Source organism: Capronia coronata (assembly GCF_000585585.1).
Source record: "Capronia coronata CBS 617.96 chromosome Unknown acBCG-supercont1.11, whole genome shotgun sequence".
In the NCBI taxonomy this organism is placed as follows: Eukaryota; Fungi; Ascomycota; class Eurotiomycetes; order Chaetothyriales; family Herpotrichiellaceae; genus Capronia; species Capronia coronata.
The window spans coordinates 744,003-757,458 of NW_006912903.1; the positions used below are offsets into that span (position 1 = coordinate 744,003).

Sequence of the window (13,456 nt, forward strand, 5' to 3'; positions counted from 1 at the left end):
GCAAGCGAGACGCAGGATCGGGATTGAGTTTGTCTGAATATTGCTTGTGCAAATGGGGACCAGGATTGAAGCGAAGCGAAGCTGTTCATTCTTTGCAAATCCCAACAACTCAAGGGTCAAGAAGAAGGATCTTGTACTGCTACGTCAACTCGGATCCTGTTCTGGTGTCTCTTTCGAGATCGCGAACGACGCACGTGGGAATGATTGTGTTTACTCTGAGTTTTCAATGAGTGTTGGAACTTGACTTGGGATTCGCTAATGCAATGCCGCGCGCGCGGGTTGATTTGGACCATGGAGGTCAGAGGACAGACCCTCCGCTTGACGATATCATGATTGTTGAATATGAGGTATGGGACATGGGATATAAACGTCTCCTAGAGCATCTATGGATGGACTTGAGGAATTGGACTGGAGTCGACATGGAGAGGATGGAACGGGAAAACATGGAACCCTCATTCGACCAGGCCGAAAACTGGTGTCGCCGATGGAATGTGATTGTGATTTTGACTACAGAACATGACGTTTGACTTACTCGTATCACTTTGAACTCGAGATGGAAAAGATCGTTATTCACGTGGGGTATCATACATGTATCTGCAAGGCTGAATCCATCAGGGCGGCAACAACGAAACAGTTGGAACGTCTCACCGCATCGAGGAGGCCGTCCGTCACCAACTGTCGAAATTGCCGAATCCTCCACTCTTCGTTTTCTTCCTCACCGGCTCCTCAGGCTCATCGATGAACTCGACGATTTCGTCTTCCTCTTCCGGCGGATGGTTGTTGGCTAGCGCCGCCTTCAGATACTTGCCTACTCCTCCAGTAGAATCACCGCTGTCGACGGTCCCGTCGTCACGGATTCTCTTGCCCGTCCAGGTCGTGCGGTCTTGATCCTGTCGTTGTTCCTTTTGTTTTTCCGTCTTCTCCGTCTCATTCTTTCTCTTCCAGAACTCCTCGAACGGGTCAATAAGAACCACCGCTTCGATGATCTTGATTTCCGTCGTCGGCCGGTCAGTCGAGTCGACCGGGGTGTCCTCCAGTTTCTTCAGCACGGCCATCGAACTGCCGTCGTCAACGACTCTGCCGAAAATCGTGTGTTTGAGGTTCAGATGTGTCGCAGGTCGATATGTGATGAAGAACTGACTGCTGTTCGTGTTCTTGCCTTTATTCGCCATCGAGACGACGCCGCGCGCATCGTGCTTCAGAGGTCCCTCGATCTCGTCTTCAAAAGTCTTGCCCCAAATGCTTGTTCCGCCACGGCCGGTGCCGGTCGGATCGCCGGTCTGAACCATAAAGTTGCGGATGTTCCGGTGGAAAATGATCCCGTTGTAGTAGCCCTTCTGCACGAGCCGGACAAAGTTCCACACGGCTTTGGGTGCGTACTCGGGGTATAGTTCGATGTGGATGTCGCCCACCGATGTCGAGAGTCGTACATAGCCCTTCTCCTTGACGCGGCCACGCTTGAGCAGGTATTCTTCGTCCGACATCAGTGCCAGAGCGCCCGACGTGTGCGGCGTCATCCCCGTCGAGGTGAACGACGCGGCGGCAAGTCCTGTGGTATGTTGTGTGGCGTTGTATGGAATAGGTTTCGAGGTTGTGGCCGTTGACGACTTCTTGACATGGTTGCCGGACTGTGACTTCTCTTTTGCCTGGGCCAACTGAGCGTTCGCGCGTTCAGCCCTCGCCTTTGCAACTGCTTCTTTGGCCTTGATGATCTTGAGTTCCGCAGCACTTCCCAACGAGGCCGAATTGATCGACGCTTCTTCCTTGGGAATGCCCGAATCCTCGCCTTCTCGGAGGTATTTGAACGAGCTGAGATTACGCGATTCAATGTTCTGCGGGTCCTGGAGGGTGATCATGTCCTTCCTGGAGAACTCCTCGTCGGACATCAAATCCCGCCACGTCTTGGGTTTGATGTTCAACCGCTCAATGGTATCGTAGGCAAACACGTTGGCCGAGTCGCCATGTCTGATTGCCACAATGTGTGTGTTATTTGTGAACACCTTGAATGTAACCGGATCGACATATTCTCCGCCGTCATTCCTCGCAAAGTTCAGTTTTATAAGGTCCTGCTGTTTCAGAGGCTTGCCGTTGGTCGGGTTGGTGTCGTGTTTGAGCAGCCACCTGAGGATGTTCTCGTGGTCGAAAATGATCCCCTCGGAAGTGCACACGGGAGTGTTGAACGGTTGTAGACTCAACGCGCAGAAGTTAAATGGCAATCTCTTGAATGCGGCATGGCCGCTGGTGTCGGCGCGGACACCTGCGCCTGCTGACGCCGAGTATGCGTCGGACGAGGCCCATTCGGAGTGTGTGATCTGTGAAGTCAGTATCAGTATGCCGTGGGTGCGGAGTAATGGAAGGATGTGGCCGTACATAGAGCTTATCGGTCCCTATTGAAGCCTGTCAGCAGGCTTAAACGAGCGGAAGGGGGGCCATGCTGACCTTTGCCCATCTTATGCCTCCAGTGGTCTGCGCGAGTGTTGATGTTTCCAAAGAGAAATACTCGGTGCCAGTGAAAGTGATGCGGAGGTCAAGTCGGCATACCTTCTATTTACGGAGGGGAAGGCTATCTTATATCTCAGCCTTGTCTTCCTCCTCTAACTCTAAAAGCATGAAATCTATGCAATCAATCCCTCCTCCAAGTCTCTATCTAGGTATACCCAGGTACTTAAAGTACTCTCTTACTCCTGGAGACGTCCAGGTCTCCCGCTCGTCCAGAGCAGATATCCACACCATACCAACAATGGCCGCCGCATTGGCACCTGCACCTCTCTGCAAGCCACAATGCCGTCTGGGGACCAGACAAATCCACTCCTTAACCATGACGACGTTATACGCCGAATCAGAACCTTCGTCGGCGGCCGCGTCTTCATGAGCCTTGCGCACTTCCGCGAGGAGTTTGTCGTAAGCTTGGACGAGATATGCCTCATCCGCATCCTCGGGCAAGCGCAGCACGAAATGCTTATGGGGGACATTAGCGATGTCGCTGGCAATAGTGACCTCCGACTCCGCCTGGTTGGGGAACAATTCGAACCCGAGCTCCGCCTTGCCCGGGTATTCCCAGAGCTGCATGTGCTTGTGGCCCTGGCTGGAACCGGCCTCGTAGCCGCAGTTGTAGATCATCATGTACGGCCGGGACAGGCTGGCGTGGTGAAGGAGCGCCCATGCCGTGGCCAAGTCGTTACCATCCAGTCCGTCTGATTGCGGGACGAACTGCTTCGTCACTAGCAGTAAACTGGGCCGGTAGACGCAATACTTGTTCAACAGGAGCAGGTGGTTTGGCCCGACTGGGCAAAGCACGAATGCCGGGTCTGGGTTGACGAATGGATTGCGCCCTTTTCCTGTCTTGCGCTCCGGCGCATCGGATGGGATGATTGGTTTGCGGCGTAGATGTGGTACATAACGGATTTCAACCTGTAGAGTTGTACGGCTCGTGTTAGTCTTAGTAATGTCATATTTTGATGAGAGTGTCTGGGAAGGAAGTGAACGTGTTTGGTGTACCTTGAATCCCTGGTCTTCAACAATCTCCGCTGTTGATGGTTCCCAGATCAACTCGCCCTTAGCTACGAGGTCATCGAACCTAGATAATATCAAGGCCTCGAGATCGGAAGGTAGTGCTGATGTTGTTGTTGTTATCGAATTTGGGGTACTGGTGGCTTCAACAGGCTGCCCGTTAGAGACGCTTTCAGAATGACTGTCTCCCATGTTGATAATAGACTGGCAGGCTCGGTGGATGAAGTCAAAGTCTGGCAACACAGAATGATGGAACCGGACTTTATAGGCAAAGTTGGGATTCCGATTGCTTCTGACTGTAGGCAGGGGCGAGGTGTGTAGATTGTCGATCTCTTGAGCCAACGTCGATGTATGTGAGGTTGAAGTAGCCCCTATCTTGTCCCAACTTTCAGCCCACCTTGATGATATGACCACGACGCACTATATGGCAAAACTGAGAAACTACAAGTGAGTTCTCTCCTAGTTTTCTTATGCTACTTGTATCCAAAGATAAGGCCAAGTGTCAGATGGAAAGTCCGAGTCATGACTGATGACTGAAACTTGACAGTTCCCCAATTTCTGGACACAGCCTTGCGACGTTGAGACGAATTATGTACATAATACTTCAGGAACCGTTCTAATGATGGTTTGATTGAGAGAAACAAATGCACGCCATCTAACTAGCAATTGCATATACCATAGCTATGAGCAACATACCCGGAGCGGAAAGCATCACGACATGTCCAGCCTCGGGGAGCCTTCTTCGAGTACAATCAGGAGGCCATAATCCTGCCGGCAGTCACAAAAATCATCCATCTTGGATTGATTTCTCTTCTTGACTGCAGAGACATCTTCTCAAGTATATCTTCCACGCGTCGAGTATGTCGAAACCACATCAATTGTATTACCAGATGGATATTGAGTAAGGGTCCTGCTCTCAGAGAGGAAGACTTCCACAGGCGACATTCGTCCTTGCGAGTGGTTAGGGACAACTCTTCAGCTTGTCCCCAGTCACTTGACCTTCTCGATGTGAATATCAAGAGTATGCATTCTATCAAAACAAGAATCATGTTTGTTCTGGATCGGCAGCCATGCCTCGTCCTCTTTTCGTCCCACAGCACACGCTGGTGCGCGGTAAGCGGTCTTCTGTCGTATATAGAGTTGTCCGCAAGCGCCGGTCGAGCTATTCACGACAATAGCCTTCCTCTAAGGTACAGAGGACGACGGTCCAACCAGGCGGGGTATTGCAGTACTCACATTACCTCTCTGTATAAAGCATCTCGTACCTAGGATCTCTGCCATGACATCCTTCGCCACGAGTTTCCTGGTAGCGGTTGTAGTGCCATTTGAGATGTCAACTCATCTCTGCCAATGCTATAGCTTCAAGGTATTTGATCTAGCTATGCAGTTAGTTGGTTAATACCATTGCAGGCTTTATATGAAAGAGTAAAAGATGGAAAAGATGGTGGCTTCCAGTCAAAAGACAGCCATATCCAAACTGACCAACGCTAGACCCAATCGGGCAATTGGAGCTCTAGATCTTCCGTCTTCCTGCGCTCCGTCGTTTTGTTCGTATCTTTTTATTTTCTGGTCGTTGAAGCATCAAGTTCATCCCCGTCGACGCTGCTGTTCCTGTTTGTCGCCGCATCCGGGGTTCAGTTCCTTTTAATTCTATTCCCCTTCTTCACCTATTGTCTTCTTACGGCGTCACCATGGCTTTCTCTCGCTCCCTCACATCTCTCCTGCGCACTTCGCGGCACATTGCGACGCCTGTGAGAGGTGTTAACCCAGTCAACAGAGTCTTTGGTCACGACAGATTCGGAGCCCGAACGTATGCGGCAGTCTTTGAACGAACCAAACCCCATGTGAATGTCGGTATGTATTTGTTCCACCCATCTTTCCGGTGGTGTTGGTCTAACTTTCTCTTCACAGGTACTATTGGCCACGTCGATCACGGCAAGGTAATATCTTTTCCCGTCGAGATCCTACGTCCCACGCTCACCCATCTAGACTACGCTTACGGCAGCCATCACGAAGAGACAAGCCGAGAAAGGCTTTGCCACCTTCTTGGAATATGGAGCCATTGATAAAGCCCCCGAAGAGCGAAAGAGAGGTATTACCATCGCAACCGCACACATCGAATACCAGACGGAAGCCCGCCATTATGCCCACGTCGACTGCCCCGGTCACGCCGATTATATCAAGAACATGATCACTGGTGCTGCTTTGATGGACGGTGCCGTCATGGTGGTTGCTGCTGGTGATGGACAAATGTAACATTTTCTTTCCTGGTCAAAGCACGAGCGTGGACTAATGGTCAACAGGCCTCAAACTCGTGAGCATCTGCTCCTGGCTCGTCAAGTCGGTGTGCAAAAGATTGTCGTCTTCGTCAACAAGGTCGACACCGTCGAAGACCCGGAAATGTTGGAACTGGTCGAGATGGAAATGCGTGAACTGCTGTCGACCTACGGATTTGAAGGAGAGGAAACCCCGATCATCTTCGGCTCTGCTCTTTGCGCTCTTGAGGGAACCAGACCGGAAATCGGTGTCGAGAAGATTGATGCTCTGTTGGAGGCCATCGACACCTGGATCCCAACTCCGGTCCGCGAAACCGACAAGCCTTTCATGATGTCTGTCGAAGAAGTCTTCTCCATCTCCGGCCGAGGAACCGTCGCCTCGGGACGTGTCTTGCGTGGTGTTCTGAAGAAGGATTCGGAAGTGGAGATCGTCGGTGGCGGCAGCGCCCCGATCAAGACCAAGGTCACCGACATCGAAACCTTCAAGAAGTCCTGCGATGAGTCCAGAGCCGGCGACAACTCAGGCCTTCTCCTCCGTGGTGTCAAGCGAGAGGATGTCAAACGTGGAATGGTTATCGCAGTTCCGGGCGCGGCCAAGGCACACCAAGAAGCGCTGGTTTCCATGTACGTCTTGACCGAAGAAGAAGGTGGACGCAAGTCCGGTTTCACCCAGGCCTACCGACCACAGATCTTCATCCGCACGGCGGATGAGGCGGCGGACCTGGCATGGCCCGAAGGCACCGAAGACACCAGCAAGGTGGTCATGCCGGGTGACAACGTCGAGATGGTTATCAAGACAAACCACCCCATCTGCATGGAACCGGGTGAACGATTCAACCTCCGAGAAGGTGGAAGGACCGTCGCCACCGGCCTGATTACGAGAATCTTGAAATAAGCGTGGGAACGTTGATCGTTGGAACGGATAAAAGTCTGTCTTCTACGCTGATCCCGACCACCGAAGACCTTGTATCACAATGTATGTTAAGCCATTGCTTTTGGTCACTTGTACATCTGTCTCGAAAGTTGAATTGTAGAGGGACGTCAATGCTGGTTATGGGAACAATTTCGGGGGTGTTTGTGAATGAGCTGGCGCAGAATCTCGCATATACCTCTCTACTTCCCAATACCAAAAGTGTGTACAAATGGAAATTGAAATAGACTATAATTCTGCGACTCACATGTCCTCGAGACAAAGTTGCGTCAAGAGACAACAGACATCAAGCATATTGCCAAAGGCGTGGCAGATAACAACGATACCGAGAGGAGCCGGCCTGAACAAAAAGGGGGCTTGAACAAAGAGATAGCAAGGGTCTATGACAGATATCGTTCCGTTTCAATTCAGAATGGTGGAAAGGAATCACAGCAGACGGTATGAAAGCTGAGAGACGAGATATCAAAGTGCAAAGATCCAGGGAATGGACCAGGCCCAGCAACGGAGGCCCCTAGAGGGTATTGTATCTCACATCCTGTTTGCTTTCCGGGCAGCTGGCAACAGTGTCTTGCGGTTCCATGGATTTTGCGAAATGAATGCGGTATATGCATTCTCGTACAGTCGTTGTCTTTGTACAGATAGTAGTACCAGTACCCGCAGCAGTAGCAGCACCAGTGGTTTGTCTGAATGCAATAGTTCACGGACATCGCTCCCTACGAGCCCCTTATGGTCCTGCCACTGATCCCGACAGCTCTTGTTCATTGTTTTCTGTTCTCCATCCCCCATTTCAACCCATCCCAAAACTTGACAACAGAAGAATATGTGATCGAGGACGAGGACAGCTCTGGAATCTGCTTGATTGTATGTCTCATTGAGTTGTCGCAGTTTAACTTGTCGAAGCCAGCACGCCCACAGTCTCAGCCTCGCCGCCCGTTGCAGCTTCCCGCTCCGCCCGCCGTCTCCGCTTCTCAATCAAAAGTTCTTTCCGCTGCTGGAGCATCTTGATCTGTCGCTCCTCCACGCCCTGCATCCAGTATCCGAACGACCCGCCAATTCCCATGAACAGAGGATACACCCATAACGCGCCGCGCTGGAAGAACGGTCTCATTTCAATGCCGAGTTGGACGAATCTAGTAGCGATGCCTGCGCGAGAAGTAAGAATTGGAGTCACTTGTGTCAGCCCTGGTACCAGTTGTTTGGCCAGGAATGTTCAATTGTTCTTTCTCGTGGAAGGATGTACCTACCGAAACCGGCCCAGAAAAGGATCTTGTGAACCATCTTGGAAAAAGTGTAGGTGTAGGCGCGCTCGGCGCGGCGGAGAGGTTCGTGGACAATTCGCGACTTAGTCGACCGGTTCTGGTAGGAGACGAAGGGGGGGGAAAGAGATCTCGAGTGGGAGTGGTCGTGGTTGTAATGGCGTCGGGGGGAGCTTGGAGAGGTTGGTGGTTGTAGGAGATAGGATAGGGATTGACGATTTGGAGAGTTAAGTTGGAACGTTTGGCTGCTTTAGGTACGAAGCAAGCAAGCTTGCGGCGGGCCGGCCTCTCACAGGCGAATGATTCCCAATGGAACCAACGCAGTGCAGTGTACAATAATGCCAAGAATGTATGATTGGGTGCGTGATCTGCCGTATAATGACAAGGCTGTGAGTGGTGATTCACTTCAGCCTCGCGTTGTAAACCACACGCCCTCCCTTCCTCCCTTACCTTGCACTTGTTGTGTTCAACAACATTGAATGATATACGATGCTGCTCCGGCGCCCTCTACTCTAGCGCCCACAAATATACTCACCACCAGAAAAATATCCAAATCCTCTCATTCCAGGTAACAAAAAGTCGGCGAGCGAACGGGAGGAGTCTCCTCATACCTTCCCGGTTGTTGATCAAGGAGATTTCCTCTATCCTCGATCGGAAGGCCCCACCGACCGACCCTAAGTGCATTGAAGACCTAATCTTTTTCGAGGAGGAATCCCACTACCCCGGGTATACCAGCGGGTCGTGTGCTCTGTATGCTACTTAGGTTAAATGCGAGGTAAATTTGCGGGAGTGGAATATATGAACTTCATTTATTTGAGAGAACTGGACTCGTGACCTCGCTGTCATGTGACTGTTGAAGGTGAGGTGCGTGTGAAGTATGACTGAGGATAATGGACTATGAGAAATACATGCGTGCGCGGCATGGTCGTGTTCTATGGGGAGGCTGAATCGCTTACCCCTGAGTGCCTGGACCATACAGGATTGCTTCAACACTTATGACTTATGACGGTTATGGTTTGGTTCTTTTCTGGTTCTTTTCTATCTTAGTATCTATGTTTTAGCCTGCGTAGGTGGAGATTAAATGGTATGACTTGTATATACCTCGAGGTGGACAGGTTCTGGTCCATCCGTGCCGGTATCATGGTCAGTACCCAAAACACTTTTAGGTTACAACGATGCTCGGGACTATAAGAGACGGCATAGACCGGCATCAGGGGCAAGCATTTCCTGTTGACCTGCCGTCCAATGTATGAGCTGCTAGACTGTGAGAGAAGGGGACGTCGGTTCACTGCAGCCATACACAATTCAGTTCACCAGTCGGGAGAGCCTCTCTGTGGCAGAGGCAAGCCGTGGTGACGGGATAGTTGAGCAAAATGGGCTTGCTTCGATCAGGCATTGTCGTTCTGGAAGATGTAGATGGCAGAGGATCTACATGCCTGCCAAAGCAGACCTGACCTGGCTTGAACTGACCCTGCTTGACTGTTGAATCCAATAGCATGAGGTCCGCTCACCGGATGCATTGCCTCTCTACGCCGTTGATCAGGGCTGGGTCACCAAGGAACAGTGCCGAGTGTGCCAGGCTCAAGGGATTGTGGAAGCGTCAGTCTGTCGAGCTGGGCAGGTCAACACGCGTACGAAGTGCGAAAGGCAGAACAGAATTAAGTTCCAGACGTTGAACTTGGTTCATGTATTCACAAACAGGGTCGAGTTACCCCGGGGGTCTCGGTCTCTGTGGTAACATCTCGGAAAGCAGCAAACGCTTGTGGAAGTAAGAGGTCATCTGTGGAATCCAGCAGACTTCTGGGAAGAGGTGAATAGCGATATATTGGTACCTTAAGGTGCCAGCAACCGGGAAGAACTCCCAGGATTGTGACTGCGAGGGTGTGGCATCAAGCCCAAGCTTAGGTATCTACCAGACGTATGTCCTAGTGAAACGGCTGTATATTGTCCCAAACTAGCGTGCCGAGAACAGCTGATACGCCTTTCATTGCAATATAGCGTTGTCTTTCTATCCACGCCGTTGACTTCGCCATCTGTGTGACTCGTTATAGCACGATTGATGCGCGTAGCACGTAGACTTTCAAGGCACTTCCAGCCGGACGTGGGCGTTTGAGTCCACATCTGCGGATATCACCTTTGTGGCATAGGTACTTGGCAGTGCCATCAATGTAGAACATTCTGATGTAGAGTTTCGTAGTATCAGTATAGCAGAGATGTCTGCAGTAAGTACATGTAGGTTGGACGGGTGAATGATGAAGGCTGAAGGCTGAAGGCTGTAAGAAGTCCCCCAATGCCAAGAAATTGCTGACACGTGACTGAATTATCGGCTCCAGGTTTCTTTTTGGCCTTGACAGCGGCAACGCGACCAACTAGCAGGCCGCGTCTGAAGTACAACTCAATTCAACCAGTTTCACTTTATTAACCACCAGTGTGTCCTTGTGTCCTCTTGCTGCGATTTTCGCGCAGAAAGGACTAGGACTTTACAGTCTAATCATCCATGGTCTCTGGCAGCCATGGCTGATTCTGTCATGACCGACTCACCAGCGGCCGATCCCTCAGTTCCATTCTCCCTGCGGCCGCGTTTCAAGATTTCTGACCTCCCACTTGTCAAAGAACAGCGGACAACGATCGATGCCCTTCTTCTCAAATTCAAGAAGCAAGGCGGCTATGACTACCTCCGGAAACAAGTTTGGGCCTCGTTGAACTCCCCAGACGCCAAGGCCGCTCTCACCGCTCAGATCCAAGCCATTGCAGTGGCCGAGATCGAGAAAGATCCGAACCTGCTGAGTCGAGAGCGGGGTAAAGCAGCGACATTGATTCAGGGTGCAGTTGACCGAAGCGATATCTACAAAGATGTGGAGTCCAGGATCGACACCGAGCTTGCAAAGCACTCGGCTCCCATGCTTGATTCAGTACGAGACATTCGCCGCGAAGATGTAGGCGCTGAGGTTGCAGCGGAAGAGGAACAACGTGGTAGCAAGACGGATGATCAATACCGAGCAGAGACTGAAAATCGAGCCGCCGAAAGGGAGCGAAATAGGAGTCGAATGGAGCAATTGCTTCGCGAGACCGCCGAACTAAAAGCAAAGATCAAACAGGAAGAGGAGAGGAAACGCAAGAAGGAAGAGGCCAAGCGTGAGGAGGAAGAGCGCAAGAAGCGTGAGGCTGAGGAGGAGGAACGAAAAGCAGCCCGAGCTAAGCGACGAGAGGAGGAGGAAAAACGTGAAGCTGAGCGAATTAAGGCGCGAGACGAAAGGCATCGAAAACGTGAGGAAGAACGGCGAGAAAGAGAAGCTCGTTACGAAAAGGAACGGGATAAGGAAAGAGACCGCGACCGTGAACGTGATCGGGAGCGTGAACGAGAGCGCGAGAGGGAACGAGAACGAGAACGAGAGCGTGACCGTGACCGTGACAGAGGAAGAAACCGCGATGACGACCGCGGCCGAGAGCGTGAGCGTGAGCGTGAACGCAAGAGAAGCACAGATCGAAAACAGTCTCGGGCAGAGTCTATTTCCTTTAAAGATCTACCGACTGACGAAAAGGATCTGGAAGCCACAGCCCTGGAACTACTTCTGAACGAAAGCAAACAGTTGGCCGAAAAGTCCAAGCACAGGCCGGAGTATGATTTTGAAAGATCAAAAGTACATGATAGCTCTCGAAGATTTGCTGGCTCAGACCGTTACTCTGGCAGGCGGGACAGATCTCGAGAGAGCTACAGACCCAGTCATGACCGCCGAAGCAGGTCTCGCCATCGGAGAGAATCTGTGCACGAAAAGGAGCGGGAGAAGGAGAAGGAAAAGGAACCGAAGAAAGAAAAGGTGGCCACTCCGCGCCCTCGATCCCCGAGTAAGGACCGGGAAGAAGGCGAAGCGCGGAGCCAGAAGGACTCGGCATCACCAGTTCCCGAGAAGGTCACAGCAGCAGCAGCGGCTGCGGCTGCGGCTGCAGCTCGAGACAGAAGGCCTCGATCAGCTTCGCCGCCCAATATCGACCGTTATGTTCCGGGTGGCGGTTTCCATCGTACAGATGAGGAGCGTGACCGCGCCCGAGATCGACGCCGAGCCAGGGATTTGGAGAAGGATGAACCGAGGAGAAAATATGACAGTCATCACCCTGACCGAGGTACCGATCGTGAGCGGGAACCAGATCGGGAGCGAGACCGAGACCGAGACCGAGAACGTGATCGCGACTATGACCGAAAAGATCGTGAGCCAGATCGGGACCGTGATCGAGACAAAGACCGTGACAGAGACCGTGACCGTGACCGTGACCGTGAACGTGAGCGATATCGAGAGCGGGATCGGGATCGGGACCGTGGTCGTGATCGGAGTCGGAGTCGCGACCGTGAGAGAGATCGAAGCAGAGTACGAGGCCGAGACCGTAGCCGAGAACGGGACAGGGATCGCGACAGAAATCGAAGCCGAGATCGAGATCGAGACCGAGACCGAGACCGAAGTCGGGACCGCGACAGAGATCGAGACAGGAGAGATCGCAGCCCTCGACGTCGTGAAGAGCGAAGGGATGAGAGAAAGGACGACCGTCGTGATGATAGGCGAGATGACCGACGGGACGACCGAAGGGACAGTCGCCGGGACAGAGATCGGAGTGATGTGCGTCGAGACCGAGATCCTGTTCCGATCGACCGTTATGTGCCCGGACGATAAATCAACTCAACACCTCAGGGCTCAAGTGGCTGTAAACGCTCGCATGGGCGCTGGTCGAGCCATGATACTCGGCAAAGGCGGCGGTGGCAACGGCAACAGCATTGGCAGATGGTTCTGCTGATTGTGACTTTGCAAACGAGAGTTTGAGATGGTCTTATCCGAGTGTTTGCGGAAATTGAACTCGGCGTTCGATCGGGGTCTAAGATCAGGAGACAGGCCTTGGACGATTGCACGCTCCAACAACAAAACACTGCGCAGGTTGTCGCCTTGTTTCGTCCAGATGGAAATATGGGTGAAGTACAATCTGGGCGAGAAAGACATCCCCAGGATATGATCGTGCTCTGGCAAATCACACAAATCAATATCATCACATCAGTCGTGAACTGAACAACAGGGGAGGTGATCACAGCGCAACAAAACAATATGAGTAGAAGGGTAGGGGTTGCAGAAGATCATAATCACCTTGGGCGATGGCGGCTTGCAATTCTCCACCACAGCAAAGAATGCAGACCTCTTCCCACACTCTGATGGCTCGATCATTCCCATTCTCGGGACGCACGCGAATCAACCAACGTCCACCGTATTGGTTCTCGGCGTCTTCCCACAGCGGTTTCACGCCGGCGCGGAAGATATGGATGCTGTCCTTCTGCCTGATCTCGGTCCAGGGCACGTTGTTGAAAATGCGGTAGAAGGCTCCAATGTCGGCGACGTTCTCGACGAGCGTTCGCAACAAATACTCGGCTGTGTCGTCGGGTTTGGAATGCCACACCGACCACCGGTACTGGAAGGGAAGAGGCCGCAGTTTGGCGATGACCATTC

At 52.1% G+C, this 13,456-nt stretch overlaps 6 protein-coding genes across 6 annotated transcripts; 2 read left to right on the forward strand and 4 right to left on the reverse strand.

The window, feature by feature from the left end:
* Positions 1-668: 668 nt before the first annotated feature.
* A1O1_09045 (peptidyl-prolyl cis-trans isomerase-like 2) lies at positions 669-2,372 on the reverse strand (the record flags this gene model as incomplete). Its single annotated transcript, XM_007729902.1, has 1 exon — positions 669-2,372. One exon carries the CDS (start codon positions 2,370-2,372, stop codon positions 669-671), a length of 1,704 nt encoding a protein of 567 aa, XP_007728092.1.
* A 271-nt stretch (positions 2,373-2,643) lies between these two features.
* A1O1_09046 (uncharacterized protein) lies at positions 2,644-3,702 on the reverse strand (the record flags this gene model as incomplete). The annotated part of the gene is made up of 1 exon (XM_007729903.1): positions 2,644-3,702. The coding sequence occupies one exon, from the start codon at positions 3,700-3,702 to the stop codon at positions 2,644-2,646; it is 1,059 nt and encodes a 352-aa protein (XP_007728093.1).
* A 1,499-nt stretch (positions 3,703-5,201) lies between these two features.
* Positions 5,202-6,681, forward strand: A1O1_09047 (elongation factor Tu, mitochondrial; the record flags this gene model as incomplete). Its single annotated transcript, XM_007729904.1, has 4 exons — positions 5,202-5,364; positions 5,422-5,450; positions 5,500-5,762; positions 5,814-6,681. 4 exons carry the CDS (start codon positions 5,202-5,204, stop codon positions 6,679-6,681), a joined length of 1,323 nt encoding a protein of 440 aa, XP_007728094.1.
* Positions 6,682-7,603: 922 nt separating this feature from the next.
* A1O1_09048 (uncharacterized protein) lies at positions 7,604-7,995 on the reverse strand (the record flags this gene model as incomplete). Its single annotated transcript, XM_007729905.1, has 2 exons — positions 7,604-7,860; positions 7,962-7,995. 2 exons carry the CDS (start codon positions 7,993-7,995, stop codon positions 7,604-7,606), a joined length of 291 nt encoding a protein of 96 aa, XP_007728095.1.
* A 2,491-nt stretch (positions 7,996-10,486) lies between these two features.
* Positions 10,487-12,637, forward strand: A1O1_09049 (uncharacterized protein; the record flags this gene model as incomplete). Its single annotated transcript, XM_007729906.1, has 1 exon — positions 10,487-12,637. One exon carries the CDS (start codon positions 10,487-10,489, stop codon positions 12,635-12,637), a length of 2,151 nt encoding a protein of 716 aa, XP_007728096.1.
* A 21-nt stretch (positions 12,638-12,658) lies between these two features.
* On the reverse strand, positions 12,659-13,454 carry A1O1_09050 (uncharacterized protein; the record flags this gene model as incomplete). Its single annotated transcript, XM_007729907.1, has 2 exons — positions 12,659-12,978; positions 13,100-13,454. The coding sequence occupies 2 exons, from the start codon at positions 13,452-13,454 to the stop codon at positions 12,659-12,661; spliced, it is 675 nt and encodes a 224-aa protein (XP_007728097.1).
* Between the last annotated feature and the right edge of the window lie 2 nt (positions 13,455-13,456).